This window comes from Serpula lacrymans (genome assembly GCF_000218685.1).
Source record: "Serpula lacrymans var. lacrymans S7.9 unplaced genomic scaffold SERLAscaffold_7, whole genome shotgun sequence".
In the NCBI taxonomy this organism is placed as follows: Eukaryota; Fungi; Basidiomycota; class Agaricomycetes; order Boletales; family Serpulaceae; genus Serpula; species Serpula lacrymans.
The window spans coordinates 1,381,206-1,402,632 of NW_006763296.1; the positions used below are offsets into that span (position 1 = coordinate 1,381,206).

A 21,427-nucleotide genomic window follows, 5' to 3' on the forward strand; every position below is an offset into this window, starting at 1 on the left:
TTCAATTCATCAAGTACCGTTGTGAGGTCCCAATACTGATATGCCCCTATCAGTCACACATGCCAAACGACAGTGCCTTTTGATAAATACACTCTGGTGCATCTACTAAACTCTATATCCCTGTGTATCTACCAACATAAATGAAGCAAAAATCCACGCTTCATAGTAATTCATTTATTCAGTGTGCTCGTCCTCTGACGCTTCAATGCTCATGTATTCAGAGGAGTTGCAGTCAAAAATAGCAGATGAATGCACATCAGGTTATATATCACACGATATCACTAAGCAGGCTGCAGCCCATAGCTTTCGTACTCCATCCCTATAAGCCAGGCACGGCGAACCTCTCTAGCTCGATTCAAAAATCGATTGAAAACATTGAATCATAAGCATGAATATATGTACAGTTTATCCCTTCATAGTGTCAATAGAAAAAGAAAGGTGAAAGCGGCCATCGTACAATGCGAAGCATGAGGAGAAAACAAATGGAAAGATAAAGAAATATAATCAGGGACTCAAACAACAACACACCCACAGCATCCACTGTGGTTATCGTCCCCCGCGTCTCCCTTGCCGTTGCCGTACACACCAGGTCCACCGCTACCAGAATTTGCCATCACAGGTCGACCTGTTTGTTGTTCCTGATATATGCACATTAGTACTCAAGGTCAACCGTCGAAAGAGGCGGTGATAAAACATACCTTGTTGTATTTCCGGATTTCGCGGACCAGGTTGGTGAATGCCTCATCGACATTGATACGTTGCTTCGCTGAAGTCTCAATAAACTTGCAACCAAAGTGTTTTGCGACATCACGACCCTCTGGAAAAACAAATAAAATCATTATCTTTTATACCTCGAATGGGAAGTTTACCCACCGTTCATGCCAACTTGTCGTTCGTATTCGAGATCACATTTATTTGCCACAACGATGACGGGGAACGAGTCCTGGTCCTTTACTCGGAGGATCTGCTGGTGGAAGGTGCTGATTTCTTCGAAGGAGTCACGAGAAGTGATAGAGTAAACCAGGAGGAAACCTTCGCCGGTCCGCATGTATTGTTCACGCATAGCACTATATGACGTTCGGAAATATGTACGCAGATCCTCCGGCCATGAAATGACTTACCCATATTCCTCCTGACCGGCCGTGTCGAGGACATCGAGAAGAGCAACTTCGTCATCAATTACGCACTGTTTCCTGTACGAGTCTGGTGCGTTGATGTCAGGACGCGACTCATCATCAAGACTGAACTCATTTCCTCACCCTCGATAGTTGGGTCGTACTCATCAACGAAGTGGCTTTGGATGAATTGGATGGTCAGGGCCGATTTGCCAACACCTGCATAAGCCAATTCCATAAAACGATATGGCACCAAGTCTTATTCTTAGGCTTACCACCACCGCCGACAACGACCAATTTGTACTCCCTCAAGAATTGTGCCTACAGAGATGCCAAATTAGTGCGCAATGATGAAGAACTGAACCTACAAACTGCCAAAACTCTACGCACCTTTGACATGTTTTCTTCGATTTGAAGTGTAGGTTAAGAAATAATAGAAAAATGGAAGATATACTGTACGCAAAGAAGGCAAGTCTGAGGGAGGGGATGGACAGGAACGGCGGAAGAAAAACCAGACGATGATGGACGACGCCTGAGAGTACCGACTTTATTACTTATTATAACGGTGATTGCCACGCGTGAGCCAAATAAGACCAAGCCACCCGGGGTCCTTCTGTCCCAATCAGATTGCCTTTGCACACATTGTATAGATGCAGTCCTATTGATGCCGCCATCCATTGCAATCTTTTTACTTGTACTTTCATGCTCATCACAAGTTATACGTTGCGCGCTGGGACTGAGGTATTCCCCAATGTGTCAATTTGATTTCAAGACAGCATCATGATCATGTCTTGAAGCTGCTCTTTCAACAGGCTGTGATTCATCTATCTTGATCGATAATAACGTACAGCCCTTTTGACAAGAAAGGGAAATCACAATTCTGACGAAGTGTAAATATCCCATATTATACACTGGCAATACAGAGAGTAGTAGAGCGTGTTGAGATATCTGGTAGAACGTCCAGAGATTATACTGACTTGAAAATAAATAAACGACAGTCAGATTTACAGTAAGGGGGACCGGGGCGAATATTCCATATCAAAGAGCTTGTCCAAAGGAAACTCATCGCTAAAATCCATTCCTCCTTTTCCATCGCAAGAACTGGGCATACTCATGGCCTACTCGAAACGGAAGGACCTTTCGGCAGTGACCGGCTGGCGTACGCATTGCTGTTCTTTCCGGCCATAGGTGATGGCAAGATGGAGAATCCTGAGAGCAATGATCCACCCCTGGAAGAGCGCTTGGCAGCGTTAGCGCCGGTGAAGCGCACGGTGAAGTTAGACAAGGGCGTCCTCGGTCGCAAGGTCGCAGGCACTGGGACAGCTCCAAATGTACCATTGCGGGCTGGGGCATTCTCACGCACACGATTTTCCTGATTGATCGACGACGTGCTGCTCGAACCAGCACTCGTTCGTTTCCCTTCCGAAAGCTCCGACCAGGAGATAGCAGCCTCGACGTCTACTGGATGACCGTGTGTCTCAGCGCTGTCTTGAGACCAAACAGATGTCATTGTCGTGCGGCGGCTTTGCATAGTATTACTGCGACTGGGTTCTTGCACTACCTTCTCAGCGCTCGCTTTTCGGGGTAAAACAGGAAGGGGTCTGATGCTACGCAATGAGCCGGAAGAGGAAATCCCTGTATCACTGGTGGAGTACGACGAACGTTGTGAAACGGAGAGGACGGGCAGCGGCGACTGTTCTGCTTCCGCGATGTGAGGTGCAGCAGGGATAACACGGAGTACTGGGGGTGGTGCTCGACGTTTACCAGAAGCACCAGAGAAGGCTGGTGGCCCAGATGTTGCTGTAGGTAACACTGGCAATGGACGGATTCCGAAGCTATCGCGAGGCAATCCAGTGCTTGAGGGAGTTGCACTCGCTTCAGATGTGGGCGTAATCGGTGGTGTGATAACTGTTTCCTCGCTGGTATCCAAAAGGTGTGCAGAGGGCTCGGGTGTTGGAACGACACGAGGAGCTGGAGTCAGACTACGAGTGATACCTTGTGAATCGAGCAGAGCCGACAGTGCAGTACTCGAAGTAATAGTTGACAATCGAGACGGGACATCACGTGGCTCTGAAAGCTGGCGTTCAAGTTCAGCGAGAGGAGCGATGAGGTGTTGGAATGATTCCGTGGGAAGGGACTCTCTGAAACTGGCACGGTTGGCTGGTGGCTCCACGCTTATCTGACTAAAGCGGATTATCTCCCTCTCAGTGACCGACATGCGCGTCACCGAATACACGCTTTCCCTGGAAGCCTGCTCTGCAGGAAGAGCAGGCAAGGGTAACTCGGTTCGAGACGAAGTTTTCTCACTGCTGTCACTTTTTCTGTACAAGGGTAGTCCAGGTCCCGAAAATGTGACGGCAACGGGAGGGAGCGAGGGCCCTTTGTAGATTGACGATCGGGAAAAAGCTTTGTCGCCGTACAACTCCCCTTTGCAGCCGGCGCTAAATTCACCGTGGTAGACTGGGTTCAGGACGCGGAATATGTTGTAGAGAAGGACGACGTTGGCAAAACCTAGAAGACCAGTAAGCACAGCATCAGAAGCTGTAGGGGCGAAAGATCGAACCAAGCAAAAAGCAGCACACGTGTGCGAAGACATCAGCGCCGAAAGGAACGTTGTAACCCGATACGGCGGCCAAGGAAGCAATGGAATAGGGCAGAAGGAGTGTGATGAAAGCTGTAAATTAATGAGTACTGGATGAACTAAACTATGGATTGTGACTAACCAAAGGGATACCTAAAAAGCGGTGCTTAGTAACTATGCATAGATCTGGATGGAATAATGTCTTACCACAACAAGCTCCTTGCGATAGCGCCAATGAAGCGATCATACTCCTCGAAGTTGCTGACAGAGCTCCAACGCTCCTCAGGATTAAGGGTAAATTTGATGCTACCCTTGATCTGTAGGGTGCCGCGAAGGACAAGAAAAATGAGAGAATATAACGTAACCGAAAACAGGGCGCCAAGAAGAATCTGCACCATGTCGTCAGTTAGCATTATTTATTTCGTAGGAATGCGCTTACTGGGAGAGCATCGAAGACAAAGACGAGAGCAGGATGAGAACTCGTGACGCCACATGAGATTCCTTGTGGGCCATAGATAGTACTTAAACCTTGTTTCTTTAAGGGAGCTAGGCCTATTCAAGTCCAAGGCAATGCCAACGTCAACGATTTTCTTCGATTTTCTCAAAACATCAGCCTCACCAAATGCAAAAGACGTTATCCATCCAATAGCAATCACAACGGGACTGAGCCACGAAGTCTGACGGATGCGGAGCACAAGGGAATTGCAGGTATGAATAGCCATAGCGACGGTAAAGTAAGCCGTCGAGACGTTCCCAATCTCCATCAATACAGCTGTCAATGTCTTTTAGTATGAAAAACAAGGGCTGAGAATTGACACAGTACCTTGTGCATCACAGAGCGAACCTTTGCACAGCAATGATATTCAGCGCTTGGTCACAGCATGACAAGGATGAAGAGACATACCTGTGGTAATGCCTGACTCAGCTACCCAGCGAAACTCTACGAGCCCTGATAAGCTGATGAAGACATTGCTGAACACAAGAGCAGCAGCATAGTGACCAAGCTGCGTGCGGAAGAACAGGTTTTCAGGTGCCCTACTAGCTTTTGCATTCCCCTGGAAGAAAGGAATAGCGACCAAAATCAAGGTTCTGAGAGCGATGAAACATAGAGCCAAAGTGGAGAAAAGGGCAAAGATTGGTGCAGCCTACGGTGACATCAGTTAGATGAGAATAGTACATGAGATTCGGTTGCAGAATACACTCACAACGACCGATTTGGAGTAGCCAGCAGGGAATGGTGTGAAAGTGGAGGTAGACGAGTTCATATCGTTAAAAAGGTCGTGTCTTGAAAGAATATGGTTGATTGGGCTACAGATTTATAAAAGCTGCTCGACAGCGAGGCTCTGTTCTGAGCAAGCAGAACTGGAGAAGAACGAAAGATTAGAACGGTCTAGCCGTAGTCGTAATAGGCCTCCCAGAGGTAAAGAAAAGGGACCTGTAAAACAGAAAGAAAAATAAGGGAAACAGGTGAGAGTGGTACGAAACGAAGATGACCCGCCAGTGTTCGACACCGAGCAATCCACCCAAATCCGCTTCCAAGGTTGATTCGGCAAAGTTGGAATGATGGGACATTATATTCGTGCTAAAACGTCACCTGGCACCCAAACTGGAGTATTACGGCCACGACAACGATCAAAGGTACCACAGTGTACTGCCTTCACTCACAGGAAAGCGCTTGTCTCGACCAACTCCATTGATCGATGCTGATGCGACATTGGTGGTTGCATTCTGTCTTGCGTTGGCGTAATCCAGTCAAACATCACATACCGTGACTGTGGTAATCTTCTCTCAGGCTCACTCTGATCATGAAGTCCTACATGTTTGGCATCATGAATAATTTACTAATATACACTACTTAACACAAAGTAACCTCACTTCTTTCTGAAAAATTTCGCTATTCCCTTTGGTTCCACCTGCTTTTTACGTCGCTTTGTGGCCCTCGACGGTGAAGACCCTTTTGAGCTCGATATATCAGCTCCAGATGACTTGGCTAAATCCTGTGCAAAATGGAAATCGTCATGTTCCATACGCAACACAGCCAGCACTCCAGCTTGGCGTGCCTCTGCCCCGCCATCTTCATCGCTCTGCTCGCCCTTATCTGGCAGAACAACCCGCTTCCCGCATCGCCCACACACAAACGACACGGACGAGTCATCGTTCGGTGGGTCGGACGACTTGCTACGTGGCTTACTGCCTGATCCAAGAGACTGGCCTTCCGTAGAGTCCCCTTCCTCGTGATTTCGTTTTAAAATCTGGTGTATTGAACCCTTGGACCTAAAGAAGCCTTCGATGCTCTGTTGTCCAGCCTCCGTCGCCTCTATATTAGTGAACGCAAGTTGCACGTTGGTCACGTAGACACTTTTGGCATCCCCTGTGACTTCCTTCCACAGCTTATCAGCAATAGCAGAGATGACATCAACCGTTATATCCCGAACAAACGGGAATGAAGCTTGCTTAGAACGCGCAGTCTCGTAGCCTGTGAATAGCTTAAATTTAGCGTTTAGACATCAAATCTTCCTTGGGAAAACCACCTTTACGGGCGTGCAATACAATGGTTTTTGGCCATAAATTTGGGCTTGCTTCTCTAGAGTCCTTCAGTCTCAGCGCTAACTCAGCTGCTAGGACACGAAGCCAATGATGCCCCTCGGAGGGGTTGGTTATCGGCTTCGGGAGGTTTTTGGATGCTAGCATACTCTTGAACATGGCGGATTTCTCCTTCACTGAAATATGCCGTTATAGCTTTAACATAAATGAAAATGAACAGCATACCTTCGCTACGGTCTATCCCACTTGTACTTACAGGTCAAACAACGCCCAAGTGGCAGACGATTTGAAGAAAACTCACCGGAGAAGCTCGTACACCCATATTGAATTTTCGCCAAACTTGCGTTGCATTTCCTCTACAAGAGCAATTCAGTCATCAGTCTGACAATCAATCTGGCGCATTACCGAGACTGATCGTTCTGAAGTGACCTTTCATTTAAAATCAATTGATACTGAGAATGGCAGAAACACTTGCAGTAGGTCGCCGACCGTAGATACGTCGTATTCTTTGGCCAGTGCGTCACCCAGTTTACCTCCTAGAAATCGGATCTACGTCTTGTAATGAGGTTCTGGGTTGTAGGAAAATAAAATCGTAGCACCTTTTGGAAGGGTAGCGGCCTGAGATAATTGGGGATCGCAGTGTTTCGCAAGATTGACTGTAATGATATCAGCCTGCCAACTCAGAACATTTGGATAGACACATACTTGACTGTTCGGCTTTTTATAGGAAGCACAAAGCTAACGCCAGTAACACTTAACCTATGGCGTGCTTGCGACAGGCAAATTAAACCAACACACCTTGGCCAAGAACTTGTTTCGTGAAATACCCTATTGTGTACTCTTTAGATAATCCGGGGTTAGAAGGGGATTGCTTTCTACGAACTGCTGATGTAGTGTAACCAAGTTTGGTGTGCACTTCTTTACGGATTTGGTCCATCAGTTCTGCAGCTATAGAGAGTGCGACATCGTGCCAGGTGGTCGAATCATCGTCCTCACCACGAAGTAGTTCCTCGCCTTCGTTTCCTGCGCTCTCCGAAGGCGTGACAGGTACGAGGAAGCCGATAGCATTCCAACTAATAGGCGGCGGCGGCGGTAAAGGACTATCGATGCCATTGGGAGCATCATGAGGAACTTCCGCTAAATACGGGTACCGCTCAAGAATTTTTTCGCGCACTGGGCGAGTGAAATCTATAAAGGCCTCATCTATTGATGCCTTTTCTTATCTTGACAGGTAAGACCGAGCGACAACGATAAAAGCTGGAAGTCTCACCGATTTCTCCTCCAGGCAGGTTTTCCTTGAACATGTTGATAATCTTCATACTTTCTCGCCGATAATAGTCTAAGGAAACCTATTGTATTGAAGTGTCCACATCAAATACTTTTTTTTCCCGCGTTATTTGTGTGTGGGGTCAACCACCACTTGAGAGACATACCTTATGAGTATGCGAATCGACATCATCCCAATATCCAGGCTCCTTTTGCCCCTCTTTGTAAGTTGCTACATGTACAGCGATGAGCTCTGGACACCTTTTCTTCGCGTCTTTGACTCTGTCCATCCTCGAGATGCCAAACTTGCGAGCGGGATAGTTCACCGCAATCAACGCTTCCCACTGCTGCACGACCATGGGCACGTTTGGGTCGAGGCCAAGTCTGACTTGTTCGCATGCTGCATAGAAAGCATCGCTGTCGCATAGTGCAACAACACGTAGTGGATCTTTGACACCAAGACTCTGAGATAAAATATGGCGATAGGTTATGACTGGTGTGAGGTCGTCGTAGGCATCGTCGGTGGCTTTTTCCTTTCCCTTCCAGAGAGCGCCGGCTTTCGATGGAGAAGCCAGAGACATGATGTATGATAGGCGCACGCCGACAACGTGCAGATGGTATATATAACAATGATTCAGAAGTCTTAGATTCGAGGGCTGGCAAAAGTCAAAATCAAAGATGAATGTAGAGAACAGCCATGAAGTGCATGCGCATGTGTAACGTTTCGGTGAGTCCCGCTCTCATTTCTATCCATCGCCACCAGAATACACTGTATTTCCCGAAACGTCCACAACCAGGCATATGGAATCAGACAATTATCCAGCTTTGCTCACCGTTACATGCAGATTCGGTATGTCAAATAAACGTGTTTGGAATAGGGCTCTGGCTTATAACATGTCCAACTTTCAGTCCCATATGACCAGTGGTTCGTCACCCATGTCGATGACAGCTGGAAAGTTAAACAGGTTAAGCACTGGTTTCTCTCCAAATGCAATTTAATACAAGAATCAGCTCCACCGAAGATTCATCGTTCGGTATCGCCTATCACTTTTGCTTCGACCACCCGTACAAAGAGCTCGCTGGATGGTAGCGGGGATGACACCTATGAGGAAGATGAGTACGACGATGATTCCGACGACTACGATGACCTCTCCTATCATCACCAAGCACTGCGACGGCACAACCTACATTCTCGCCAGATGCTCAAGGCGTCCTTTTCTTCGAATACGTCGGACCCTCCTGGCAGCTTTCAAGCCACACTACTCGGGAAGAACACCGTGGCTGACCAGTACACACTCCTTTCGTTTTCCACTGGAATTATTTTAGAAGATGACTTTGCCCTCTCCTGGTACAATATACATCCTTATGAACTCCTCGAGCTTCACCGTGCTGGAACTGTAATATCTCTGCCAAGAGACGTAATCCCCGACTACGTCCAACCCTTTTTTGAAGCTAAGGTAAGGGCGTTGCGCGCCGTTTGGAACGAGAAATCGGGGCGATTTGAGTCCCCGTCTAATGTTAAGGACACTAACTACAACACACTCGGTGGCAAGGGTAAGGACAAGGCCAAACCAGATCCATTCATGACTGTATCGTCACCACGACCTGCCGAGAGGAAGAACCGTAGAGCCAAGGTAGAATGGAGAGATCGTTGGGTCATTATACACCAGGGGGTTCTCACTTTATGTAAAGATCAATCAGTGCGTACAACAAGCTTCTACTTGCCATCATAGCTGATCTGTTCAACAGGGCAGCATCCCCATGCACGCATTCCCTCTGTCTTCCTCATGCGCCCTGCGTGGGGCCGACTCCCTAGCACGAGCATGTTCAATCATAACAGAACAGCGTGTTGTATGCGTTAAGTTCCAGCCATCTGTGTCCTCACCATCATTTGTATCACCTCCCGGCTCAGTGCCTTCATCACCCTTAACAGAACATTCCAACTTTGATCAATTCCGAAATATCGGGAAAAGTGATCGTGCGAGAGGGAAGGAGAGACAGCAGAATATCGACACTGATACGGATGGAGAGGTAGAATATAAGCCGAGGCAACAACCGTCCAGTAACTACAATCCAGAGGATATATGCCGTTCAGAGGGAGAGTGGCTTGTGTTGGACATGCTGGATGATCAGGGTAAGCACATGTGGTTCTGTATTCCAGCATCGTTTATTCTGTCTGATGTCGAATAATAAACTAATGACTATATGCTCCAGCATTTGCAAGTATTCTTCGCATTCTCCATCGTCATTTACCGTATCCCATGTCGTCGTCGTTCATATCATCCTCATCCATAGTTACAATGCCAACTCCCAATGTTCTCTTACCAGCTATCACGCCATTCATGTATTCCTATCCCTACGACTCGCTTCCATATCCAGAATGGCGGACAAATATCACAGAAACGGCTCGCAAGGCTGGTATGGGAGACATTGGCAAACCAATGGCGTGGGTACTTTGGGAAGAGAAGGGATTAGGGGACACGCTCATGGATAACCTCCGCGACCAACGGCGGAGATTTACCCAAAAGATGCAGTATAGGAGGAACGGCTTACCTTCGAACGCGGATATTCGAAGCGATGATATTGACACAGACGACAGCGAATTAGAGTGGGAAGGATGGATGAGGGATTTGGATCGCCAAGGTCGAATCAAACAGTCATTAGAGTCGCGGTCTAGTTTGGGACAGAAAAGTCCAAGCTCGGATCCTTCCACATCCTTACCTTCTCCACCTCTGTCAGATGCTTCTTCGCCTGATCGGGGACGCTCTCCAACGCTGACAACACCTTCTGCTACCTTTCCAATGAAAGTTTCTCATAACTATCTTCCTCATTCCGCATATTCCAGTCTCAGCACGTTAGTGGAGAGACCACGAACGTCCCCATCGCAAGATGTTGGAAGAATGACCATGGATATGGATAGGATGACAGTCACGACCAGTACCGTGAGCGTAGGCAGTAAACCAGCCCGGAGGCGTTCCTCGACCATCACGACTGCTATCCCCGCAAAGTTGAAGAAGGATAAGGACAAATCGGAAACGCATCAAGGTCACCGATCGCAAATGTCTGCCATGTCTCCTACCATCCTCGAACGTGGAAATATCCGTATTTCTACTGCTACATCACCGAAATCGAGGAGTAATCCTCTGATTCGCCATGCACGTTCTGGGTCGAATCTGCAGATGCGCTCTACTGCACATAACATCGCTGAAGTAACTTCTGATCAGGAAGGAGGGGACACTGATAATGCCACTGGTTCTGGAAGCAAGAAACGGCAGAATGGCATTATGCGTGGAATGTCGATTCGTGCGGAGAAGTTTGTTAGAGGACTAGATTCCGCCTTGGAGTTCGTTGAAGGGAGAACCTAGACTTGATGATATTTCTCTTCATCATACTCGTAAGTGGTGTACATGATTCCGTCTAGCTCAAGCCCAATCGCTTGTACTGTTTATGTGCATGTTTTCATTTCGCTGTTCCTGTTCCCTGTTTTATTTCTCGTTCCAGATATGTACATCACATTCTTGCAAGCATATTTCGCTTTTCATCGACAGCATTTTGGTCGAAAGCAAACGAGACTGTCTTTCAGACATCAGCACGGAAGTTCTATTGAGCGGAAGCAGATCAGATCATGTGTAGCCCTAAGCTAAGGTTAAGGTCATAATCCCGTCATCGCGATAGTGGGACTGGTGCGGCAGTATCATGATCCTTGTCAGTTGACTACTGTCATATCATACGCAAAGGCTCTTCAAAGGTTTTCTTCAACCTGCTCTTCATGTCCTTACGCCGTTTTCTAACGCTTCAAAAATTTGTAGTTCCACAGCAGATCCGGTTGTATACACGCAACATGTCTCTTAAAACCATAGCCGTTCTCGATGACGTCGATCTCAAGGATGGTCAGATGTATGCGCTGATCTATATCTATGCACTTGGATTTTGTGCCATGAACACTGATGAGCATATAATACAGGAAAGAAGTCAGTTTCGAAGGGGAAGGGAAGGTTTTGGTCTATAAACTGGGAGACAAGGTTCACGCAACTAGTGCTTTCTGTACTCACTACGGCGCACCTTTGGCAAAAGGTGTGCTCACAGCCGATGGTCGGATCGTATGGTGAGGTGTGCACTTCTTACAGCTAGAGCATGTCTGACGATCGTATTTGACGTCAGCCCGTGGCACGGAGGTAAGCTATATATGCATGCCGTAATACATACTTGTCCAATTAATATATATAAAATCATCTGACCTGCAGCTTGCTTCAACGTCTGCACTGGAGACATCGGTGTGTATCTTATTTATCAAAAGCCGAAAACTGTTTACTCAATACCTTGATTAGAGGACGCACCGGCACCTTCTGCCCTTCACTCATTCAAAACCAAAGTAGCAGATGGAAAGATTCATGTCACAGCAGATTCTTCCCACACGCTCAAAGCCAATATGTCTCGACCCCCTAAACTGCTCTCTCCCGGATTTCTTTCCGGTGGAAGGGGTGTCGTGATTGTAGGAGGAGGCTCTGGTACCTTCCACGCCATCGAAAGTCTAAGAGAGGTGTATACATGTCATGTATTCTGTCACAATTTGTTTTCTGACTCTTCTCAAGCACGGATACTCTGGAAATATTACGGTGCTTTCCAAGGAGACCTACTCACCTATAGACAGGTAAGGTTTGATATCCTTCCGCTTGGACTCGGTGCAATTACCATTACAACTTTAGAACGAAATTGAGCAAAGCGCTCATTACAGACCCTGCCAAAATTCAATGGCGCACAGCAGCAGATCTCAAGATTAAATATGGAACAACCCTTCGTACAGGCGTGGTAAGCACAGTATTTTTTTCTGGGATATGTCCTCACATAGACGTTAGACTGTCACATCGGTGGACACGTCATCGAAACAAGTTGTTCTCGACGGAGGCAAAGAAATTATATCCTATAGCAAACTCATCATTGCACCGGGAGGAACCCCACGTCGCCTTCCTGTAGAGGGTGCGGACCTGGAGAACGTATACACTTTCAGGGGCATTGAAGACGCGAAGAAAGTCGACGCTGGTATCTGCACTGCCCTTTGATTGATACCCTCGAATTTTCTAATATTATTGCAAAGCTGCCCAGGAGGGGAAACGTATGGTGGTCATTGGAAGTTCCTTCATCAGTATGGAGCTCGTTGTTGCCGTTGCAAAGCGCAAGCTTGCCTCCATCGACGTCATCGGCATGGAGGAATATCCTTTTGAAGCCGTACTTGGGAAAGAAGTCGGAAAGGGTCTAAAAAAGGTTCTTGCCTTTTTCTAGCTTCAGTCGCAGTTACCTTATGCCCCTCCTTTATAGTATCACGAGTCTCAAGGTGTCAAATTCCACATGAACTCTAAAGTCGACAAGATCGTACCTTTGGAAACGGATTCATCGCAAGCAGGAGGGGTAGTTGTCAATGGCGAGACAATCCCCGCTGACTTCGTTATCATGGGTGTCGGTGTTGCACCTGCAACTGAATTTTTGAAGCAGAGTGGCTTTGAGCTTGAGAGTGATGGTGGTCTTAAAGTAGATGAGTATCTGCAGGTCAAGGGATTCGATGGTATCTATGCTATTGGTATGGAATTCTCTGAAAACATTGATAAAAGCGATCTTGATAAGTGATTATTAGGTGACGTCGCGGTTTACCCTCAGCACAAGACAGGGGAAAGTAGAAGGATTGAGCATTGGAATGTGAGTTCCAGATATTAGTGCTTCTTATCTTCTGGATATCTGATCTTTTGTACGTGCGCATAGGTTGCAGGGAATCATGGCCGTGCTGTAGGGAAGACGATTTCTGGAGATCCACAACCATTCGTGAAGGTTCCTGTTTTCTGGAGTGCCCGTGAGTGTGTGCACTCCTTTATCAATTTTACGAGCTAAGGGCCTGGCTTACAGAGGGCCAGCAATTGCGATACTGTGGTTTGGGTTCTGGTTATGATGATATCATTATCAACGGAAATCCGGATGAGATGAAGGTAATCTTGATCGTCCTGTGTTTGTCAGGATCTTGATGAACATTGCTTTTAGTTCATTGCATACTATGTCAAGGCAGGCAACGTTGTTGCAGTATCCAGGTATGTCACTGCACAGTCGATTAGATTTACACGTCTCACACATCTCGTAGCATGCAAAATGATCCAGTCGTTAGCAAAGCTTCTGAGTTGCTTAGGCTGGAATTGATGCCATCGCCCGAAGAGTTAAGGGCTGGAAAGGTTAGGACCATCATCACATGAGATTGGCTGTAAACTCACATCGATAACCCCACAGAGCATCCTTGATGTTGATATCTCGGGCACGGGGGCTAAAGCACGAGTTGAATCTGCGTGATCAAAGAATAATATGGCGCTGCCGGTAGTGTCGGTAGGAAATGCAAAGAAGTTTATCCATGTTGTAAAGAAATTCTGTCATACGCGGTCGTCAGTGATTCTGACATTGGCTTTATGATCATGTACAATGTACCCTAGTGGAAATGAGTATTGGAGAAGGTGATATATCGAGATTTAGCTGCGATGTGGAATTGAAGGGAACTTGCAAACCCCAAGTCAAGTTTTACGTAACCTTGGATTTACCGAGCCGAGGTTCTCATCTGCACCCTTAGTGTCTTGATCCTGACACTCATGTCACCCTTTCAGTCCTGGTTCTCAAATATAATGAACTTCAAATCTGGTATGTCGCCCCGCATTCATGATGACATGACAGACCACTAATGCCGATATTTCCCAGACTCTAGTCCAGAAGCAGGACAGTCAGCCCATGACCCAGTCGCACCCAACGAGGTCCAATATCCTTCAGAAAGCCTCAAATCTGAATCTGAAGATACGATTGTTCACATTTCATATGATCCTTTGAATCCCCCGCCTCACCCGGGAGCCAATTGGACGCGGTTCATATGTATAAGCGACACTCATTCAAGTACTTTTAATATCCCTCATGGGGACGTTTTACTCCATTCTGGGGATTTGAGTAAAATGGGCCGGGAAGATCAAATAAAGATTACTGTAGAGTGGTTACGAGCACAGCCCCACCCTGTCAAAATGTACGGAACTTGATAATGGCAAGCGTGCACCGACTTACTGGCTGGTAGCATCATTGCAGGAAATCATGACTTGCCTCTGCATCAAGAATGGTATAAATCAGCCTATCGCATGTTTCATGGCACAAAAAAGGAGGTAAGTGCGTGCAAATTTTGTGTCCTATTAAGATAAACTGACTCAGAAGCTTTCATTACATCAGTCATGCTCTCGTATCCGGTCACTAGTAGACAGCAAATTGAATCGAAAACACGGCCTTGTATACCTTCAAGACGAGTCACACACTTTTCAGGCGAAGGAGGGAGGACGAACATGGTCGATCTATGGATCTCCTGTACGTTTAGTTTCTATCATTGCTGGGTGATGTGTGAAAATTCTTCGTATCAAAATAGTGGCAGCCATACTACGGAGGATGGGCATTCAACTACATGCCAGGAGACGAAGCAGATGGTCCGCTCATTTCGTATTGATGGCTTTTGCACTGAAGATTCATAGTTGTGCATAGCTCTAGTCTCCAAGATCCCTGAAGTGGATATTCTGTGAGCCACCTCCTGTAATATCATTCCGCAGCTGATAATAGCCTTCACGTTTACCGCCCAGTTTGACGCATGGCCCACCTCACATGCTTCTAGACGAGGCCCTGAGCGGTGGCCATGTTGGATGTTCATCTCTCAGCACACACCTATCTCGCATGGCAAAGCCTCCTCGTTTACACGTTTTTGGCCATATCCACGAGGGTCACGGAGCTTTGATGCATTCGTGGTCGCCAAGTGATTCGGAACCGAGTGCGGGACGACATCCTTCAAGATCGACTATCACGGTTAATGCAGCCAATTACCCCATGGGCCCCAAAGCTCGATTACCCAACAACACGTCTGTGCCGTGCGGTGGTCTTGGCTTTCAACCAGTAATCGTGGACTTCCTGGATGTCACAGAGGCCTAGACTGCATCAAGAAAGGAGAATGTGATACATGTATACATGTGTCCTCGTATCACGTCGCCCTATATACGAGGCCTGGGTCGACGTGACACTTTTAGAGGTGAGATGTAACTGCCCCATAGTTGTAGGTGTCAAGGCACTAGATCTTGCGCTTACAGGGTCATGTCTGCTACTATCCGTTCCTTTTATGTATTATAATACCTATAATGCAGTGTATGCGCTGCTTTGTCGTTCATAGAGCTACAGATGTAGTAGAGGGAGATTTTACAATACGTGCTACAGTGTACATAGTAATCTTCGTGCTTAAAGGCCTTTGTTTATTATTTCTGCAGTGTGCTATGCTGAGATGACTGTGCTGGACTCAACAGGCCAGGCCCACACTATCCCTGCAATAGAGCAATGAGCGGGGCAAATACACGGGTAGTGAGTGCAAATCCTACCATGGTTCGTTATCTTGTAGCCAACCACCTTCGTCCCAGAACGAAACTAGTCCCATGCCAGTATCATCTTTACTGATATAAGATGCACGGTTTTCGTACTCTTCTTCACGGTCACCTTGCAGACGAGTAAATCGATCCAGTCCCAGCATGCCAATATCAATTTCCGACAATGAAGGGGATGTGGCATCGAACACAGATTTTGGAGTGCGTGTTTGTTCAGCTCCTGATCTTGCCCGGGAGTGACGAGTAATGATGCTTCGTGTACTTGACTTTCGGCTCGCTGCACCTACGAGAGAACCTGCTACGGAGACTCTGGGTGAGGTCCGCGGCGGTATGGGTAAGGTTCTCCTGCGCTTGTTCGATCCCGATGAATATAAACCTATGGTCCGGCCAGTACGACCTGCAAAGGTGTCTTCTCCCCTTCGAATTTCTGGGCGGTTTTCCTTGTCCTCATCATCAATGAAAGCGACTTGGCTCTTTTGTGATACATTATCGGAAAGTACTACTCTTCTTAAAGGAGATGCACTTATAATGGAGGCCTTTCTTGCGCTGGAAATCCCGGTTTTTCTGTGTTTCGAGTTGTTATTGGGGTGTTGCACTGCAAATGCAATTGGAGTGGGCGACCATGTAAAAGCAGGAAGAGGAGAAGAGCCTTCGATCAGCGATACGCGGTGCTGAGTCAAAGTGAAATCTAATGACAGGGGTTGGTGTTCAGCGGGTGAGGTGTCCCCATTGGCCATATCGGTGGCGGGAGCATCGTCGAGCACTGGAGTGTTATTGCATATTTCGACGCTGACAGGCTCCAGTATACCAATATCCATGTTGTGTGGAGGGGAGATTTTGCCGCTTGATATAAATTTCTGGGTGGGTTTCACTTTTGGCGATAGACGTGTTGAAAGGAGAGGTGACGCTTGCGCATAAGGATGAGATATGCTAGTCAGAACAGAATTGAAGACTACGTTTGAATTATCTGAACGATTTACAGCATAATTAGAAAGGGTTGGTAACGCCGGAAGGATTGATGCGCATTGAGGCTTTGAGTGCAGCTCATATAGACAAGGGCTACGAGTGACGGTGAGAGAAGAAAACAAAGAGCCAGATAATGATGGAGACGGAATTTCGGTGCCTATGGTCGGACCCACGAGACGTAAAGATGCATTTCCATCTAGAATACTGTTCGACGATATACGGCTGCAGGCTTTCGCAATAGTTCCGGAAAAAAGTCCCTGAATGCAAACCGTTTCGCCAAAGTCTCCTGGAACAGTATATCGTTCTGTACTACCGGAGTTTGGCATAGATCTTCGCCTGACCAAGCAAGCTTCAGGTTTCACTGGATGAGCTTTTACAGGATATGTAAGTATGCGAAGCGACCTGGGGCTTGCGATCCAATTTTTCCCGCGTGGTTGACTAGATTCTTCAGTATTAGCTATTTCTAGGAAGGAGCGTGACAGAGGCCTCCGGTGGTAGGCGGCAGGATTCGCGTTACTGCTGTGGTCGTGAATAGCTGCTGTGGCGCGAGAGAGGCGCTCCTTTGATTCCCTGTGCAATTCATACAAAAAACTAGATGTTCGTTGTTGTTTCCAAGCTTCCTTGTCGACCTTGGACTTGATCCTGGTTTCCCATGCAGGTGAACCTAGGCAACCGATAAAAAATCCAAAGGTGCCAATATTTTCTTTTTCCACATTTATTTCGCTGCAAAAGTTTTCTTGATGTACAGCTAAAGATGAATGAGAGGTATAGTCGGATGAAAAATCATGAGGCATCGAGGATTGAAGGAGATTTGGAGCGTGTATTGTTCCAATGCGGCGATGTTTCATGTAGAGGATCTTGATAGCCAGAAGTGCTCCAAATATGAGAAGAAGAGCGATGCAGACAATTATGAGAGAGAGGTGCTGATTCGAATGTAAAGTATAACTTGAACTGGAGGAAAGAGGTAACGCGGACACCGTGTTGATCGTGCAAAGTATACAAACCAAAAAAGAGAGTTGTAGTTTAAGAGAAACCATGTTTCGCAAGAGAAAAGACAGGACGTGTATAGAACGCATACACCACAAACCAAGACTCGCAAGTGCATTGGAAGGAATGTTCGAATTGAACTTGGTGATAATTCAAGCTCAGCCTCTCCGCGTCTATTCTGCCGGGAGCGGCAACTGCGATTTGCTGTGGTTCATTACCCCACAAAACATGCACTTACCACTCCGAACTTTTGAACCGACGTTATGCATCCGCTCTGCTACCTGCTTGGGCTGTTGTCTTTCTTTGTATTTTATTCGCTGGCTCAGCAAGGATCAGCCAGAATCTTGATATATTCAGCAACAAAGGGGTTCAGGCATGACTCCATCCCCACAGCCATTCAAGCGTTAAAAATGAAAGGGTCTTCCATCAATGTGGTGTTCGACAATACGGAAGACGAGACCCAATTCAATGGTCAGGTATTGGCTCAATACGACGCTCTTCTATTTCTCGATACCACAGGACAAGGTGCGACTACAACTTTTCTCTAAATCGCTTTCAAGTTAACGTGTCCGCTAACTGATTTTTGCAGTCTTGGATGACTCAGGAACCGCTGCATTGCAAAATTATTTGAACCTTGGTGGGAATTTTGTTGGTGTACATGCTGCGTCAGACTGTCTAAACAGCACTACGTTCTACGGTCAGGAACTGGGTAAGTATATATGGCGTGTTTTGTGGATGTGTACATTAACGCCGTTGTTCGTAGGAGCCTATTTTGACTACCATCCAGCTCTCCAGAATGCGGTACATTATTTCATATCTTTACTGCATAATAATAATACTGATCGGAAATTCACTATAGACCGTTGACGTTATTGACTCAAGCCACCCGAGCACAAGTATGCTCCCTGCTGAGTGGCATGTCCAGGATGAAATGTGAACTCCATTTCTTATTGTTTTGAATCTTTGTTCATAAAGAACCTAACATGATCAAGGTACAACTTTAAATCGGACCCTCGTGCAAACGGCGCCATTGTCGTACTTTCAGCCAACGAATCGAGCTATAATGGTCAGTGAGGTCTTTCTAATGAACATTCTGAATAAACAGCCGGAATATCTCGTAGACCCAGGGCCCCGCCTCTATAATCAGGGGACACCTCATCCAACTGGTAAGGATACAATTTTATATCCAGCTTACGCATGCTGAATATGCCTTCGTGTCGTTCGCAGCTTGGTACCAAGACCATGGTGCTGGAGTCCAAAGTAATGGCACAGCGGGTCGCAGTTTTTATACCAGTCTTGGTCATTTGAATGAAACATGGCAGGTCGGTAGTCACTACTTTCTGTCAACCGCGATACTCACATGTAACTTTATAAAGGATGAATTATTCCTAGCTCATGTCACTGGTGGTATCACCTGGACATTACTATCAAACACGACCCGCGCATTCAATAAAAGCGCTCTTGTCGGAAACGCGCAATCGTCTTCCCAATCATCGACGACACCAAGTGGAACCTCAGTTTCATCCAAACCGACGTGCGTATCGTGTCGTGTCCACGAGTAACCTTTATTGACTTACATATTATCACTCTAGATCATCATCTTCCGATGTTCACCAACAGTTGAAGCCCTTTGATAGCAGGGTCACTCTTTCTGTCTTTCTAGCGACCGTTTTCTGGTATGCGTATATCTGCTTACAGGACTTGGTTTAGGACCATTTTGGCTACATTATATCGCACATTTTTGTTTACTCTACTCATCAAGGACATTTCCTTTAGGTGGCCCTTCATTTATATGTTTCATAATTCTACATATAACTAGTTTTGTACATGTGATATTATATTATATACATTTTGTAGCTGCGTCTATTCCTCCAAGAACAACCACGATGACTTGCAGGTCGTAGATTGCGCCGCTGCTCGGGCAGATAGAAGCACTGGCAAGATAGTCGTTCCTTCTAGCCGCACCGGTGGAGGTCATAAGATCTCTTGCATCCGCCACTTCCCACTGTCTGGCCCGAGAGAAATTTCTCCGAGCTCCCACAGTATCTCTCGTTGACAATAATACTAGTATGACTTTCACATAAATCGCGAAACTTGCGCATCGTCCTCCACAGCTCCCCATAAGTCTTACGCAACTTGTGACCAAGGTAAACTTGAACATGCCAGCTCGACTCCTCCTATACTCCGCCACTGCAGACTTTAGACACGATTCCATTCCTGCATCAATCGAAGCACTTCAAGCAAAGGCTGCTTCTATCGACGTCCAGTTTGATAACACAGAGGACAAGAGCCAGTTCAATGACGAGAACTTGGCAAAATATGATGCAGTTGTGTTTCTGAATAACTCGGGAATAGGTAAGAAAATCCAACGACTTGAAATCTGTCGTGGGTTACACAATATCTAATCACCGTTCTCAGTATTGGACGAGGCTGGCAAGGCTGCTTTTCAGAAATACCTCAATTTAGGCGGGAACTTCGTTGGTATCCACTGTGCTTCTGCCGCCTTGCGCGATAGCCCTTTCTACCTCAAAACAGTCGGTACGCTTCAATATTTGAACATAATATCGTCAGAAATATGACAAATGCTCTTATCTTGCTTCTCATCGACAAGGTGCATACTTTGATTATCATCCCGCTATCCAGGAATCGGTAAGTCAATACGGTATCGATATTTTTCCGTCCTTGACCTCCTCGTTCGTAGTGCGTCGATGTGATCGATCATGCGCACCCCAGTACGAATATGTTGCCCGAAAAATGGCGCCTAGTGGATGAAATGTGAGTTATGCTCCTGCGTTTCCTTCACTCTACATCCTGACCCTCTGCAAAGGTATAATTTCCAATCGGATCCTCGAGTATTCGGCTGTAAGGTTTTACTCACCGCAGATGAATCAAGCTATGATGGTAAGTACAATAATCACACCTAAGTACTATCCCATTAACTACCCATATTCCGTTCTCTCAGACCCTGGAGAGAGAAAATTTGACCATGGATTGCCACATCCTGTAGGTAAGTAGTACAAAAATATAGTTCTTCACAGTAAAGACTCACGCCTGCCCCATAAGCGTGGTATCAGGATCAAGGAGCCGGAGTAGAAAGCGGAGGGATCGCTGGCCGCAGCTGGTACACGAGCCTAGGACATTGCATTGAGATATGGCATGTGAGCGCTTGGTTTGGTATATTCTCTGGCCACAGATAGCTCACCTGATAATATTCGATGGCACAGGACGAACTGTTCTTAGCACATGTCCTGGGCGGTATCACCTGGTCTTTGCAATCCGGGACAACCCGCGCTTTCAATAGCGAGGGGAAGGTCGGTAACGCAGCTTAAGATTATATCCTGTAGGCACGCTCAGGTTAGATAGAACATCTATTATATTCCTTGCAACCGCGTATAGCCTAGGCTTTTCGGTCCTCCTTGAGTTTCTTGTAAATTAGTCCACATCACAACTTTATGAGCTTTGTTTGCCACGGAACTATTTCGCAGTGTAATAGCACAAAACCAGTCCTGTTGAATGGGTTAAATGGAAATCCAAAGCCAAAGCCTGATCGAAGT

The 21,427-nt window shown here is 46.6% G+C and overlaps 8 protein-coding genes across 8 annotated transcripts; 4 read left to right on the forward strand and 4 right to left on the reverse strand.

The window, feature by feature from the left end:
• Positions 1-315: 315 nt before the first annotated feature.
• SERLADRAFT_468266 (uncharacterized protein) lies at positions 316-1,649 on the reverse strand (the record flags this gene model as incomplete). Its single annotated transcript, XM_007318605.1, has 7 exons — positions 316-638; positions 699-817; positions 874-1,067; positions 1,122-1,203; positions 1,260-1,334; positions 1,391-1,436; positions 1,506-1,649. The coding sequence occupies 7 exons, from the start codon at positions 1,512-1,514 to the stop codon at positions 513-515; spliced, it is 651 nt and encodes a 216-aa protein (XP_007318667.1).
• Positions 1,650-1,885: 236 nt separating this feature from the next.
• SERLADRAFT_468268 (uncharacterized protein) lies at positions 1,886-4,409 on the reverse strand (the record flags this gene model as incomplete). The annotated part of the gene is made up of 6 exons (XM_007318606.1): positions 1,886-3,626; positions 3,679-3,789; positions 3,839-3,849; positions 3,904-4,085; positions 4,136-4,248; positions 4,316-4,409. One exon carries the CDS (start codon positions 3,331-3,333, stop codon positions 2,227-2,229), a length of 1,107 nt encoding a protein of 368 aa, XP_007318668.1.
• Positions 4,410-5,504: 1,095 nt separating this feature from the next.
• On the reverse strand, positions 5,505-8,199 carry SERLADRAFT_449409 (uncharacterized protein; the record flags this gene model as incomplete). Its single annotated transcript, XM_007318607.1, has 12 exons — positions 5,505-6,172; positions 6,228-6,416; positions 6,466-6,485; positions 6,542-6,596; positions 6,646-6,659; positions 6,716-6,789; positions 6,840-6,896; positions 6,940-6,978; positions 7,039-7,068; positions 7,124-7,458; positions 7,511-7,589; positions 7,674-8,199. The coding sequence occupies 12 exons, from the start codon at positions 8,085-8,087 to the stop codon at positions 5,568-5,570; spliced, it is 1,911 nt and encodes a 636-aa protein (XP_007318669.1).
• A 108-nt stretch (positions 8,200-8,307) lies between these two features.
• On the forward strand, positions 8,308-10,871 carry SERLADRAFT_438271 (uncharacterized protein; the record flags this gene model as incomplete). The annotated part of the gene is made up of 4 exons (XM_007318608.1): positions 8,308-8,356; positions 8,416-9,206; positions 9,256-9,640; positions 9,721-10,871. 4 exons carry the CDS (start codon positions 8,308-8,310, stop codon positions 10,869-10,871), a joined length of 2,376 nt encoding a protein of 791 aa, XP_007318670.1.
• Positions 10,872-11,317: 446 nt separating this feature from the next.
• Positions 11,318-14,028, forward strand: SERLADRAFT_468277 (uncharacterized protein; the record flags this gene model as incomplete). The annotated part of the gene is made up of 16 exons (XM_007318609.1): positions 11,318-11,403; positions 11,471-11,611; positions 11,668-11,681; positions 11,751-11,780; positions 11,835-12,046; positions 12,099-12,157; positions 12,213-12,315; positions 12,363-12,546; positions 12,602-12,768; positions 12,823-13,081; positions 13,136-13,197; positions 13,261-13,348; positions 13,402-13,481; positions 13,534-13,580; positions 13,631-13,718; positions 13,774-14,028. The coding sequence occupies 16 exons, from the start codon at positions 11,348-11,350 to the stop codon at positions 13,831-13,833; spliced, it is 1,650 nt and encodes a 549-aa protein (XP_007318671.1).
• A 68-nt stretch (positions 14,029-14,096) lies between these two features.
• Positions 14,097-15,803, forward strand: SERLADRAFT_468278 (uncharacterized protein; the record flags this gene model as incomplete). Its single annotated transcript, XM_007318610.1, has 7 exons — positions 14,097-14,172; positions 14,230-14,542; positions 14,591-14,675; positions 14,740-14,871; positions 14,930-14,987; positions 15,043-15,076; positions 15,138-15,803. 7 exons carry the CDS (start codon positions 14,124-14,126, stop codon positions 15,478-15,480), a joined length of 1,014 nt encoding a protein of 337 aa, XP_007318672.1.
• Positions 15,804-15,913: 110 nt separating this feature from the next.
• On the reverse strand, positions 15,914-17,680 carry SERLADRAFT_438274 (uncharacterized protein; the record flags this gene model as incomplete). Its single annotated transcript, XM_007318611.1, has 1 exon — positions 15,914-17,680. The coding sequence occupies one exon, from the start codon at positions 17,678-17,680 to the stop codon at positions 15,914-15,916; it is 1,767 nt and encodes a 588-aa protein (XP_007318673.1).
• A 429-nt stretch (positions 17,681-18,109) lies between these two features.
• Positions 18,110-21,425, forward strand: SERLADRAFT_468282 (uncharacterized protein; the record flags this gene model as incomplete). Its single annotated transcript, XM_007318612.1, has 16 exons — positions 18,110-18,398; positions 18,463-18,582; positions 18,637-18,674; positions 18,733-18,806; positions 18,866-18,939; positions 18,995-19,039; positions 19,101-19,195; positions 19,250-19,407; positions 19,466-20,228; positions 20,292-20,411; positions 20,485-20,522; positions 20,575-20,648; positions 20,701-20,774; positions 20,836-20,880; positions 20,937-21,031; positions 21,098-21,425. 9 exons carry the CDS (start codon positions 18,137-18,139, stop codon positions 19,581-19,583), a joined length of 984 nt encoding a protein of 327 aa, XP_007318674.1.
• Positions 21,426-21,427: the final 2 nt, after the last annotated feature.